Source organism: Octopus bimaculoides, chromosome 9 (assembly GCF_046866305.1).
Source record: "Octopus bimaculoides isolate indiv1 chromosome 9, ASM4686630v1, whole genome shotgun sequence".
Lineage (NCBI taxonomy): Eukaryota > Metazoa > Mollusca > Cephalopoda > Octopoda > Octopodidae > Octopus > Octopus bimaculoides.
The window spans coordinates 23,041,544-23,056,543 of record NC_142936.1 but is presented as its reverse complement, the minus strand read 5'-3'; the positions used below and the strand labels follow the sequence as shown (position 1 = coordinate 23,056,543).

The following is a 15,000-nucleotide window of genomic DNA, read 5'->3' as shown; positions in this document are numbered from 1 at the left end:
ATTCAAAACATAAAACCGAAAGAAATGCCGCTAAACATTTTATCCGGCGTATTAATAATTCTGTCAGCTCGCCGCCTTACTGTGAATTTTATCTAAATATTGGGTTGGCAACTAAGTTCCCGCCGTTTTCTTAAATTTTGGAATTTATCGCGTTTTTAAATTTTGAAATCTATTTTTACGAGAATTGTATTTTTGAATCATTTTTGAATCTATTTTGTATTTTTTTTCGAGTTAATTTTATTTAATTTTTGTTTATTTTAAGATCATTAAAATGGAATGTCAAGTTAAGAAAAACGTGCATTTTCGACACCCCCGTTTTGCTTTTCAAAAAGGTTCTAAGGCCGCAAAAGCTGCTCGCGACATTTGTACTGTGTATGGAGAGGGTACCATAGCTGAAAGAACCGCTCGTGATTGGTATGTCATGTTAAAAAATGGAAATTTTGACTTCAAAGACGCACCTCCTTCTGGCCGTCCAATTGAGTTCGATGAAGAGCGATTAAACCAACTTTTGCACGAAAATTCTCGTCAAATGACAAGGGAACTGACAGAGAAAATGGAATGCTCTCACACTGCTATAGAGAAGCATCTTCACTCGATGGGAAAGGTTCAGAAGTATGGAGCATGGGCTCCGCATGCTTTAAGTGACAACAACAAAAATCAACTAGTCACAATCTCCGCTGGTTTGCTTGCTCGTCACCGCACAAGCAACGATTTCTTTATCGAATCGTTACTAGTGACGAAAAATGGTGCTTGTACATCAATATGAAGCAGCCTAAGGAATAGCTAAGCCCCAGTAAACAAGTGACACTGCGCCTGAGACAAGATCTTCATCAGCGTAAAACGATGTTGTGCATATGGTGGGACTGGGAAGGGATTATCCATTACGAATTGCTTGAACGGAACCAAACGGTAAATGCGGAACTCTCTGTTCAACAGATGGAACGACTCAACACGGCTATTCAAGAGAAAAGACCTGATCGGCAGCATGGAGTTCTTCTGCTGCACGACAACGCCCGCCCTCATATCGCCAATATGACCAAGAAAGCCATTTAAACGCATGGCTGGGAAGTGCTGCCACACCCGCCGTACTCTCCTGATTTGGCACCAACGGATTTCCATCTCTTTCGATTTCTTTCAAATGCTATGCGCGGAGTTTCGTTCAATAATGATGCAGAATTGAGAGCTTGGTTGGATCAGTTTTTCGAGTCGAAATCAGGTGATTTCTACCAACGTGGTATTGAAAATCTTGTTGAACGTTGGAAAGAAGTTGTAAACAACAAGGGTGAATAAATTATTGATTAATTAGTTGTTATTTTTTTTAATTAAACCTTTAAAAAATTTTTAATTTTAAAAAACGGTGTGATCTTAGTTGCCAACCCAATATTTCTCTATTGCAAGATTAAACATGTTTATATAGACACAGGCGTGGTTGTGTGGTCTTGGCTTCAGTCCTGCTACTGCGCGGCACATTCCCAAGATTTGGTAGACGCAAACTGAAAGAAGCCTGTCATATATATATGTATGTATGTGTGTGTGAGTGTGTGTGTGTGTGTGTGTGTGTGTGAGTGTGTGTGTGTGTGTGTGTGTGCACAATACATAACATATACATTAGACAACGATATATGTATATAAATACATACATACATATATATATATATATATATATATATATATATATATATATATATATATATATATATATATATATATCTCCACCCCTACACACTCAATAAAACTATATAAAGAGACCCCACCGCAAGGTGAGCTCAAAACAATTTGAAAATCCTACACGATTAGGTGAAAAGAGCTTTATTTAATTTATAAAACATGTGACATTAATAAAAATCTGTAAATGTACAAACATCCAGATTTCTGAGTACTTTAATTTTTTTCTATAATATAATTTCTGTATATCACCTCCAAACCTTCCAATATATATATATATATTAATGTCACATGTTTTATAAATTAAATAAAGCTCTTTTCACCTAATCGTGTAGGATTTTCAAATTGTTTTGAGCTCACCTTGCGGTGGGGTCTCTATATAGTTTTATTGAGTGTGTAGGGGTGGAGAGAGAGATATATAGGATAGTAAGAGAGAGTGAGGAATGGACGGAAAAATGAGAGAGAGAGTGTGTGTGTGTGAATGTGTGTTTTTTGTGTTGGTGTGTGTGTCTGTGTGTGTGCGTGTGTGTGTCGATGGGAAAGAGAAAAGAAGAAAGAATATATATATATATATATATATATATATATATATATATAAGCAATGTTAATTCTCTAAATGAAGTATTAACAGTATATATATATATATATATATATGACAAGATAATTACTTACGCACACAGACACGCACACAGACAAAGTAATTTTAAGATATAGGAATGAACTCTGACCTGATTACTGAAACCTACATATGTATTCGTAAACGCAGGAGGATAGGTCACAAAGATGGCGGCTGTGGTTTGATTTCTAATGTTACCATTGAATTCTTCAATGACATCTGAAACAAAAAGAATCACGTGTGATATATTTGTTGCACAATAGCTGTTCAGTCGATATGTGCGTGAATATGTCTGTATGCTTGTGTATGTATGTGCACCAGTATATGTGTGTGCCTGCGCAAGTGTACGTGTGTGTGTGTGTGTGTGTGTGTGTGTGTGTGTGTATATGATGTACGTTGGTTAATGTCAGACGAACGAGTGCTCAATTTTTTTATTGAAGCTGAAACTGATCTGTCGCAACTCGAATCTCACGACTCGGTTAATCACAGTAGAGTTGTGTCCTTCTGGTCTCTTTATTAGTTGTTATTTTTGCGACATGGTGTTTGTATATGATACAATTGCATGTGGCAAGTGTATTATTAATTTGTTTTGGATGTTTGGGTGAGTTAGTAATGGGGCATTTGTCTTATCTTCTCTCCTTTGAGTGTGATCGCGCGCATGTATAAGGTATTAAATAAACGTTTGAGGAAAAGCTGCTTAATACTGTCTAAGTGTGCATATTTTTCAAAAGCCTATGATTACACATATATCAGCATAACTAATAAAATTGGAAGGAAAAAGGATCCGGAAGAGAAAACAGGAATTTAAATGGTAAAGGAATGTTAACGGCCAAGAAGTTCTTTGTTACAAATTGTATGACTAAAATAGACAAGAGGTGGTGATCTATCTATCTATCTATCTATCTATCTATCTATCTATCTATCTATCTATCTATCTATCTATCTATCTATAAACAAACACACGCACACGTTATATATATATATATATATATATATATATATATATATAATAAAACACATACATTAAGTATGTGGCATTGAAGATGTTTACAATATAGAACAGTTTCTAACTCAAAATTTGAATTTTGCTTTAGTAATGAGTCGCTGTTGCACATCAACTGGTAGATTTTACGCTATCTGCACATATATCAGACCAGCGAATTGAAATAATTTTGGGGGTGACTCGAATATATAGCACCGATAAGCTGAAATAATAGTGAAATAACGATATTTGTCGTCCTCGTTTACCTCTGGAGTGATTGGTTTCACCTGGCTTTGAAGTAAACTGTTTTTAACACACTACTTCTTCAAAGGGATCTTCCCTGGACGAATTATCGTGTTCTAAAAGCATTTACCAACAAACATATAATAACTATGTGACACTTCTTGACCCTCTCGTCGCTGACACGTGACGAAAGGGATTCTTTCTTTCTACTTCCTGCCTTCCTACAGAAAAGACGTGAACTTTTTTCTCTCTCATTCACATCTAACTTCGCATTCAAAAAAAATAATAATTTTTCTATCGTCTTGGCCCAACAGCCCTTAAAGTTTGTTGTCACTGTCCTGTCTTGTTCTCACTGTCCTGTTCTTGTTTACACTTTTACCCACCGCAAAAATGTCCAAATTTTAATTAATTTGCTTGCGGGAAGGACTGCTCCAACGAAGTCGCGTATTGTCTTTGTCTTCGAAACGCGGAGTAGTTGGAGCAGGGACAACTGAAGATGGGTAATATTCTTTATGTCTTTATGTTGCATGTCTCATTTCTCTGCTTGTTTTTTTCGTTGTTCAAAAAAAAAGTTCGTTTTCTGTCCTTGTCTTTATGCTTTCGTTTCTTATTGTGTTTAACGTTTTTTGTGATGTCCTGTACCCATATATGCTTGTATGTATACATATAGATGTCGGTATGTACATATATGTATGGATATATGCATATAATTATATATTATTTATGTTATGTGTATATATATATATATATATATATATATATATATATATCGTTTTTGGATTTGGTTTGCAAGATTCTTTATGTGAGTTCGTGTGTTGAAGAATATTCTGTTGTGCCTGGGGAGAGTCATTCTCTTTTAGTGCCCTATAATTTAACACACTCACTGGTAAAATTTCTATATCGTTCTTTTTTTCTTTTCTTTTTTTTAAATTTATTATTTCTTTTCTTATTTTATATAAAAAGAAATAAGGGGAAATTTTACCAGTGAGTGTGTTAAATTATAAGGCACTAACAGAGAATGACTCTCCCCAGACTCAACAGTATATATATATATATATATATATATATATATATATATATATATATATGTATGCATATATGTAGCCTTCAAATATACTCCACTGTAAGATAAGATATCATGTAGGAGCCAAATAACGACCTAAATGCTCGCTCTTATACGCACATTAGATGTTCACCCGAATTATACGAAATATGTACGTATGTATGTATGTGTGTATGTATGTATGTATGGATGGATGTATGTATGTATGTATGTATGTATGTATGTATATATATATATATATATATATATATATATATATATATATATATATAAATAAATACACGCACTCACACACACACACACACACACACACACACACACACACACATCAAATACATGTATATGCTTGTAGGTATTGAACAGCAACCCCATTGTTTATTTCAGCTGAAGTAGAACCCTATGGGTTAAAAAGAATCCAACACATTTTCCAGATGAATGAGGCAATCGAAGTTGTTCGTATCATCAATTTCCGAAAGTTCCCAACTATCTGATTAAATGATATTCGTGAAAAAACTCTGAGAAGGCAAACCTTTTCTGCAAATTGTTTTAGTTGACAATCGTCTTATTCCCATGTGGTGCAAGAATCTCGCATGTTCTGCATTTGTATTTCCACATAATGTCTTCAACAGATGTTTACAATGCGAATTCCCTTTGACGAAGTTGATGGATTTAATCATATGATGCAGTATCTTCGTGCAGTTCGGAGGAGATAATCACTGTAACCAAGTTTTTCTCACTTGATACAAATAAAATGCATAGCTAACCATTTTGGAATGTCATCCATTATCAGTTTTAAACATCGTGTCTTTTTTTACCAATTATGTTGGCACTCCGTCGCTTACGACGTCGAGGGTTCCAGTTGATCCGATCAACGGAACAGCCTGCTCGTGAAATTAACGTGCAAGTGGCTGAGCACTCCTCAGACACGTGTACCCATAACGTAGTTCTTGGGGATATTCAGCGTGACACAGTGTGACAAGGCTGACCCTTTGAATTACAGGTACAAGAGAAACAGGAAGTAAGAGTGAGTGAAAGTTGTGGTGGAAGAGTAAAGCAGGGTTCGCCACCATCCTCTGCCGGAGCCTCGTGGAGCTTTAGGTGTTTTCGCTCAATAAACACTCACAACGTCCGGTCTGGGAATCGAAACCGCGATCCTATGACCGCGAGTCCACTGCCCTAACCACTGGGCCATTGCGCCTCCACTACTAATCATGACAGGCGCGTCATATGTCGCATTTGATATATTTGCGTTTGATATATATAGATTTTTTGGTTCATATGGATATAAATTTGCTGTATATTTCACCAACAGAATTGGTTCTTTTTTAATGATTCACAAATCGACATTTCTTGAAATTCTTCTAGGTTAATATAAGGAGGTGAGCTGGCAGAATTGTTAGCACGTCGGAAAAAATGCTTAGCGGTATTTCGTCCGTCTTTATCATCCATCCGAATTCAATTCCACCGAGGTCGACTTTGGCTTTCATCCTTTCGGTGTCGATAAATTAAGTATTAGCTGATCATCAGAGTCGAGATAATCGACTTACACCCAGCCCCAAACTTGTTAGCCTTGTGTCAAAAACTGAATCCGATATATCTGACACATGCCAATAACAGACCCGCACCTTTCTGTACGACATTCATTCATTTGAATTGAGAATTTTCTTGATTTCAACTTTTCAATAAATTGTTTTTCAATAAGTCGCCTCTTGTCATCTATTCTGTTGCTGAGTGTACAATTGCTTTAATTGCATTATTTGAACATTTTTGTCACCTTTTATTGAACTGTTTTGAGAAAAACAGACATACCAGGTTTAACTAGCTCTTCCTTAATATTATGATTAGTTTAATCTTTTGCTACCCGTAGGGAAATTGCATAGCTTGTTTTAAAAATACGATATCAAATCTGTAGTTTTCACAGCGGATGATGAAGTGATTTTCTAAAAATCTCTATTTAAATTTGTCTTTCAGAGACTTAAAACATTTCAATTACGAATTTCAATGGTTAGGATTAAGCTCCAGGTGAGTTTCAAGACGGCCAAATTTCATTTATTCATTTGATAAAGCTTATTATTATCATATGAAGCCGAAGGTATAAATTCAAACTTCAAGAATTGAAATGAATTTTGGCGAACATCTTGCTTTCATGTTCTGCTCATTTGCTTTTATAATGAAATGCATATATGGATAAAAACCGAACAATGCTCATCTTTGTTTGTTTAACGTACTTCTTTCCATGCACATGAAGGTATCTGAGGCAAGATTGATACAACTGGATGCTCCCCCTGTTATCAACACTCAGCTGCTTTTCAAGAAAGGGATTTTTTTTTATTCCAGAAGAATTTGTAAGCACAGAGTTATTGGACAGTTTGAGTGATCGCAGAAAATGTCAAGAAATGTCACCGATTAGTAGCATAGCTAAAAACGTTGACGTTTGTAGCTATAGCTCAGCACAGATTGTAAACACACCAGTGTGCATATACACATACATGCATACATACATACATACATACATACATACATACATACATACATACATACATACATACGAGGTCTTATCAAAAACTATCGTGACTTGCTTTGATAACGGAACTAAAGTGCGCAGAATGAAGCCGCTTGGCACAGATTGACCAAGTTATAACATTCTCACTCATATCCGTTGTTTATAGCAGTGTTGGAAATGTGGACGTCTTAAAAGGAAGATCGGGTTCCAGTTGCATAGGATCTTCTCGATTGTGCTGAGGAAGACGAAAAGGTTTTGAAAACAGTCATAACAGGTGACTAATCGTGGGTCTATGGTTACGACTCCGAAACCAAGGTTTGAAAGGAGTTCCATTTGAAAGGAACAAAATTTCAAGGCAAAGAAATCCAAGAGAATGCAATGCAGCAGCTGCTCGCTATCCCTACCCTCAAAGGAGTCCGAGGAATGCTTCCATCAAAGTGAGCGGTGCTGGATAAAGTGTGTGGCTTCAGAAATGGACTGCTTCGAAGAAGATTAAATGTCGATTGGATATGCGTTGTAATTTTCTTTTTATAGCACTAGTCCCAATAATTTTTTATCAGACCTCGTATCATACATACATACATGCATACATACATACATACATACATACATACATATATGTGTGTGTGTATGTATGTATGTATGTATGTATGTATGTATGTATGTATGTATGTATGTATGTATGCATATGACGGTTTTCTTTCGGTTTCTGCATACCAAATTCCTCTTGCAAGTAATTGGCTTTTCCAGGGCTACGTTTGGAGTTATCTACCAAAGATTTTGTGTGTACGTTTAGTGATCATCAAGAATGACTAAGATACCTTCTCTCTTTTTAAAATTACGTTAGTCAACAAAAACAAACTAGTTAAGATAAACATAGTAGTTACAATAAAATTAAATACGTACATAAACATACTACCAATGGCTTCAGTACCATTTACCATCGATTAAAATTCATGGAAAGTGAGGTTAATATCGTAAAGAGCATCTTTCTGTCTGTTTGCGTTTATCTTCTGTTACGGTTACCATATAAAAGTTTGAAAATAATTCAGAAATGAGCCCCATGTGGCGGAGTGATTACTGCAGTGAGTGTCATTGGCCATTCTCCCCGGCAACGCCATAGCGGTCATTTTCGCAGGGCATGGCTGAGCACTCCACTTTTCTGGGGTATGTGGCCCGTTGCGCCCTTCTCTCCATCTTCTGCTGCTTTACCCCTTTTTTCTTTCTTTGTTTTCCTTTCTACTTTCTCTTTCCCTCTGTTTATTTGTATTTAAATGTTATAAAGAAACTTCTTGCTCGTTAAGATATAATTAAAATCACATTAAAAATCAAAACTCTGGCAAATTGCAAGAAAGCAACCTGAAAAATGTAAAAATTACGAGAATTTTTTGTTTGCTTTAGTTATCAAATTATTTTTCTACTCCGCTAAGACATTATCAAACCCTACCGATAGGTTTTCGCTCCACTGTGAGAGATTTTGATTAAGAATGTTTTCTAGATATTTCTGAATTCCTTGTCCTTACCATAACAAATTCCATATTGAAGTGCAGCTGCCAGTACAGTAGCCAAGAGCTGTGATATCCAGTAGAAAGGTAGCCTCTTCCAAGAAGTCTTTTTTCCCAAACAACAGGCAAGAGTTACAGCCGGGTTGAGATGTCCACCTGGATTAAGTAAATTATTTCATTTTATTAGTGTTTTATTGATTGGAACGCAGCCACTAATATGAAAGAAAGAGGTAATGCCTTCGATGATATTTCTAATGATATCTAGGATGTTTTATAGGAATATTAAATCAATCGAATATTTGTCAAAGATTTTATTGTCTATCTGTCTGTCTGTCTGTTATTCTTTAACAACAATAGCATTGACAGTGACGTCGAAATTTCGGCAAACTAAGCCACCATCAGACAGTCCAACGATGGCTTAGCGGGTTGAATCTTCGAAGTTACTGTCAACACTATTCTTGTCAAATAATAACAGATTTATACCTTACAAAAAGTATTAAGTAATCTTTATTTTACCATAAATTGTTTTTATTATAACGTAACATAATAAATAAATATATATATATACACAGACACGCACACACTCACACACACACACAGACACACACTCACACAGACACACACACACACAGCCACACACACACAGACACACACAGACACAGACACAGACACAGACACACACACACACACACATAGACACACACACACACACACACACACACACACACACACACACACACACACACACACACACACACACACACACACACACACACAGCAATGATAAATCTCTGAGCGAGAAGTAAACAGTAGCAGCACGGAATCGTGAAGTATATTTGCCACCTAAATGTGACAGACCCATAGGGGACGATGCTACTGGTATTTATTGCCCAGAAAGACATCTTATCCAGCTGGCTAACGACACACTGTCTGTGTTCGTTTAGTATCTGCGAAAGGAAATCATCGTTCCCGTCTCTAGCCTTACGTGATACACACAGAGCCGGATTTCTGGGCAGCAACCCGTCATCAGTGTGTGATAATCACCACCTAGCGATAAGAACTCATTCCAGACTCAAAATATTTTATTATTGCCTGTTTCTCCTTTTTCAAAATCAGCGACAGTTTGTCACTGGAAAAGGCATATAGTATTTTACGTTTGGAATGCGTTTTCATCGCTAACTGGTGATTATCACACATTGATGACAGGTTACTACCAAGAAACCCGGGTCTGTATGTATCACGTAAGGCTAGAAATGGGAACAATGATTTCCCTTCGCAAATACTAAACGAACACAGACAGTGTGTCGTTAGCCAGCCGGAGGAAATATCTTCCTGGGGCTATAAACAACAGTAGCATCGTCTCCTATGGGTCCGCCACATTTAGGTGGCAAATGTATATATATATATATATATATATATATATATATATATATATATATATATATATATATATATATATATATATATATATATATATATATATATATATATATATATATTTATATATATATATATATATATATTTATATATATATATATATATATATATATATATATATATATATATATATATATATATATATATATTGGGGCGCATGAGTGGCTGTGTGGTAAGTAGCTTGCTTACCAACCACATGGTTCCGGTTTCAGTCCCACTGCGTGGCACCTTGGTAAAGTGCCTTTTACTACAGCCTCGAGCCGGCCAAAGCCTTGTGAGTGGATTTGGTAGACGGAAACTGAAAAAAGCTCGTCGTATATATATATATATATTAATAGTTATCATAGCTTTCGTCCTATTTTCCTGGACTGCCATGTTAGCTTTTACTATTAATATCAAGTACTGCTGCCGTAGCCTCCTTTAGAGAGATTTAGAAATATTAAGATACATATGTGTGTGTGTGTGTATTTGTGCGTGCGTGAGTGTGTGTATACTTGAAAACGAAGAGGAGAGTGGAGTTTATTCACATTCAAAACTTTTTATTAAAAAAGTTTTCTACAACATATATAACAATATATAACAATATATACATATATATATATATATATATATATAGAGAGAGAGAGAGAGAGAGAGAGAGAGAGAAAGAATGATATATATATATATACATACCTACATAGACTCACGCGCGCATACACACACACACACACACACACACACACACACACACACAAACACACTCACACACACACACACACACATATGGAGTACATTAACATGAAACTGATAGTAAATTATAGCAGAATTAAAACTTTTCTATCATATTCATTGCCTATCGATTTCTTCTTTTTGAGTGTGATCCGTTTCGCGAGAAGAAATTACAGCCAATCAAATCTACCTACGAATATTACTGGTGTATTTCGTATCGATTATGGATAGTTGAAATTCAAAATCGACTTCAGCGGAATTTTAACTCAGAACCGAAAGAGACTAGATCATTTACTGACATGCTCGAAGATCTAGCACTCTACCGTTTCTACTTCTGCTCTCCACGAAAAAACATTATTATAATCAAAAAATTTTGATTCATGTTGCTTTGTCTTACTTTCAAAATTATACCCGTTGTTTGATATGTACCAAGCAGTTTATAGTTAATTGCAGTTTAATACGGAATGGAAAGTTTACTAACAACAATAGTTTCATTCATTTCTGCAGGAAAAGCTGTATTTAAAAGGGAACAAAGACATAAAACTATGGGTAGAATTTCTCTTTGTCTGAGATTAGTTTGTGTAACTAGTCTTTCTTACTGTCATCAAGAACTTTTTCTGAATGATAAAGCATTGTTTTCAGAGAACAATAAATAAGAATTATACATGTCAAAATAAGATTGTATGATGTTCGTGCTGTCTTCAACAGAATTATAACGACATTGGTGAAAGGATATAAATACGAGAAAGGAACTAAATTGCATACCTGACACAACGGTAGCTTATGACTACCCTGACACTATTTGAAATTCTTTACTTTTGCACAATGACACAAAAATATAGAGAAAGTGAAATAAATCTCATAGCTTTCAGGCTTTTTGCCAAGGCATAAGTAACATGAATAAACAAATGATAAATGAGAATCAAAGCTGGTTCGCGGGCTCAACTGCTTTAAATAAAATTTCACTCTAAAATGCTTCTTGGAAAAGTTTGACAAATTTGCCGTGAAGAGTGAAGAATCTAACAGTTTAGTTATTCGCACTACGTCTGATTATCCAGAAGTTAGCAAGCGTGTTATCGACTGTTAATGCTGAAGTCCACTTCACTGTTTCCTCAGATTTTAGATTTTAAACTTATTCTAAGCAGTGGAATACGTTACTCAATATTGTGAGTTCACTTCCCTCAAAAATCGATATATTTTTTCTTTCTTCGGGGTCAATAGAGTAAATACTATTTACGTACCATAGTTGATTAAAAACCGCCATTATTCTACTCTTTTATAACTAACTGGCCACGACAAGTCAAGGCGACAACGAGGTTTCAATTCTTGATAGAGGCCACGAAGCTAATGACTTTTTTCTAAAGTAAAAGTTCAGCATTGCGGCATTACATGGACAAGTGCTGACTCAATAGAAACATTATTGCTGTATCTACCGTTGCTATGAAAATTACGTATTTAGTTTTGCTAAAATATTTATTTCGTATTACTATGAAATTTGCGTAGTTTGCCTACCTATGGTATTTATGTATTTAGTTTTGCTCTGATATTTGTGTATTTAGTATTGCTATGAATGTTCTAAATTTTTCTGGGTTTTCTTTTCCTTATAGTATTTCTGTAATGCCATGTTGCCTTCCAACTGGAAAACGCGATTACTGCATTATCTTGACTCAACCAGATTTCTTTTTCCTTCAAGACAGCGTAAATTACTTGAGTACAGGTACAATATAGGTATTTTATATATATATATATATATATATATATATATATATATATATATATATATATATATATATATATATATATGAAACAATGCGGAAAAAATATTACTCGAATACCGGAGGTAGAGTAATATGCTTTATTAATAAAGCTTCAAAGACACCTGTTACTCAGAGTTTTATGTTCCCGTTCGTCGGACAGTTCTGGTTGAGAATGGAACAAAAATAAGATTATATTTATATTTATAAATATACAATTATGTTGATAGATACACATTTGAAATTGGTTTTGTTTCATTGGTCTTTTTCAACTAACCGGTTATATGAAATTGAAATTACGATTTAAAATCATATTAATTAAAATCGAAGAAAACCTTAAATCAAAAATTAATTTTAGTAGAAGGATATAGCCTGGATATAGATTTTTACCTTCTACTAGAGCTAATTTTTGATTTAAAGTTTTCTTCGATTTTAAAAAATATGATTTTAAATCGTAATTTCAATTTCATATAACCGGTTATTGAAAATACCGTCAGTTGAAAAAGAACAATGAAACAAAACCAATTTCAAATGTGTATCTATCAAAGTAATAACCCTGATGTGATGAAATTTAAGACAAAATTAGTGGGCTTCAAGTCAGATTGTAGATGTAAGGTGTCTAAATACTTAAGATATTTGCTTCGACACTTGACCGTTCCTGATAATTTTCTCTTTATCACTACAATTAAATAATAGCTCATTAGGACAGCTCATTACATAGAATATTAGGTCAGCTTGTTAAGAAAATTCATTAGGGCAGTTCATTAAAGTCATTCACTAGACCTGATTGATTAATCAGTTTAGTAGGTCAGTATCATTAGGCTATCTCATTAGAAAATTCCTTTAAGACAGCTCATTAAGACAACCTATTGATTTGTTAAAATTTGACTTAAATAAAATAATAATAAATTACCTGAAACTCCTCCTGATATATAAATGCCGACCATTAAACCAATTCCAGACGCTAAATTTACCTGGAGAGTATTTGGATTGTTACTGAAGGTGTTTTGTGCAGAAGATCCCATAACAAATGACTGTAAGTAGTAACAGAAAAAAAAAAAATTATAATTCTTTCTTTAATAAGGGCCATACACAAAAAAAAAAACGATACAATATAATGGAACTTACTAGTAGTGTGTGTAAACAGTAAAAAAAAGCAATAACAATTAATAATAAACAATTCAAACAACAAAATTTCTTCAAAGTGGGGAAGCTCTACCCAAGGGCAAACAAGGAACCTCACTCATCCCGGACAACCCAAACGCCAAGGGCACCTCGGGCGGGTAACTCGGACGGGTACTTCTTTACTCTCCATTTCCTCTGGCCTACAGGCGAATACTCAGAGTAGGCCCATTCACACGAGCCATTCTCGACACATTCACCCACCTTTCAACAAATATACTGGGGGATCAGCACTTCCCTCTCCATCTTCACTTTCCTTTTCAAGTTGAATTTGAAAAAGTTGATGAGGCCTTGACCGAAGAGGAAAGTGTCTGCCACTAAGGGACATGCTTAACTGGTTAAGGTCAAGCAACTCACAAGCAAATCTGTAGTATGGAGCAAAATATTTGCTGTAATCCATCTTCCATACCAAGACAAAACATGTACATGATAGCACTTTCAATCAGTTAAGATCAGAAGCCATGAGAGCCAGTGCCTGGTACTGAATCAGAGCATTTGTTGTTGTTGTTGTTATTGTTATTATTATTATTATTATTATTATTATTATTATTATTATTATTATTATTATTATTATTATTATTATTATTATTATTATTCAGTAGTTTTATTCTTATAATCTGCTTTCACTTTACTACCGAGCGCATCTCTGTGTGCCTTGGGTATGTGCTGTGGTTTGCTGTGGTTCTCTCATGGTTACTGTATTGAAAGTGTTTTGCGTAGGATGTGTGCAGTGCCCAGTAGTGCAATTTTCTGTATGTTATATATATTTGTAAGTCCTGGTGTTTTTGTTATGTATTTGTCTGAATATTTTTTTATTGTACCTAAGGCACCTACTATTATTATTATTATTATTATTATTATTATTATTATTATTATTATTATTATTGTTGTTGTTGTTGTTGTTGTTGATATTATTATTATTATTATTAAAAAGACGGTGAGCTGGTAGAATAGTTAGCACACCGAGGTCGACTTTGCCTTTCATCCTTTCGGGGTCGATAAATTAAGTACCAGTGAAACACTGGAGTTGATGTAATCGACTAGTCTCCTCCCCAAAATTTCAGGCCTTGTGCCTTTAGTAGAAAGGACTATTATTATTATTATTATTATCATTAAAGAGCTGGTGGTAGAGTGAAATAAATTAAAGCGGGTGCTAGTTACCAAGTAAGAAAAAGTGATAAGAAAAAGTAGCGCGACCAAGGTGCTAGCAGCAAGAATGGTCCTCAACTATTTCTTTAACGTGAAACCCAAATGGTGTTGTCTCTGTTCGGGCTCGTGAGCTAAGAAAGATTCTTTAGATTTAAGGAGACTTGTTGCTATCACACCCCAGACAACGTCACT

At 34.9% G+C, this 15,000-nt stretch overlaps 1 protein-coding gene across 1 annotated transcript in view; it reads right to left on the bottom strand.

Annotated features, from left to right (window-relative positions):
* LOC128248677 (aquaporin-9-like) overlaps positions 1-15,000 on the bottom strand; it is a 67,626-nt gene that overhangs the window by 49,851 nt on the left and 2,775 nt on the right. Inside the window, exons 2-4 of the mRNA XM_089357289.1 lie at positions 13,391-13,511; positions 8,596-8,733; positions 2,394-2,500 (exon numbers count right to left, since the gene is read on the bottom strand). Of these exons, the coding sequence (XP_089213415.1) occupies positions 2,394-2,500; positions 8,596-8,733; positions 13,391-13,511 (366 nt within the window). The remainder of the gene's footprint in view (positions 1-2,393; positions 2,501-8,595; positions 8,734-13,390; positions 13,512-15,000) is intronic.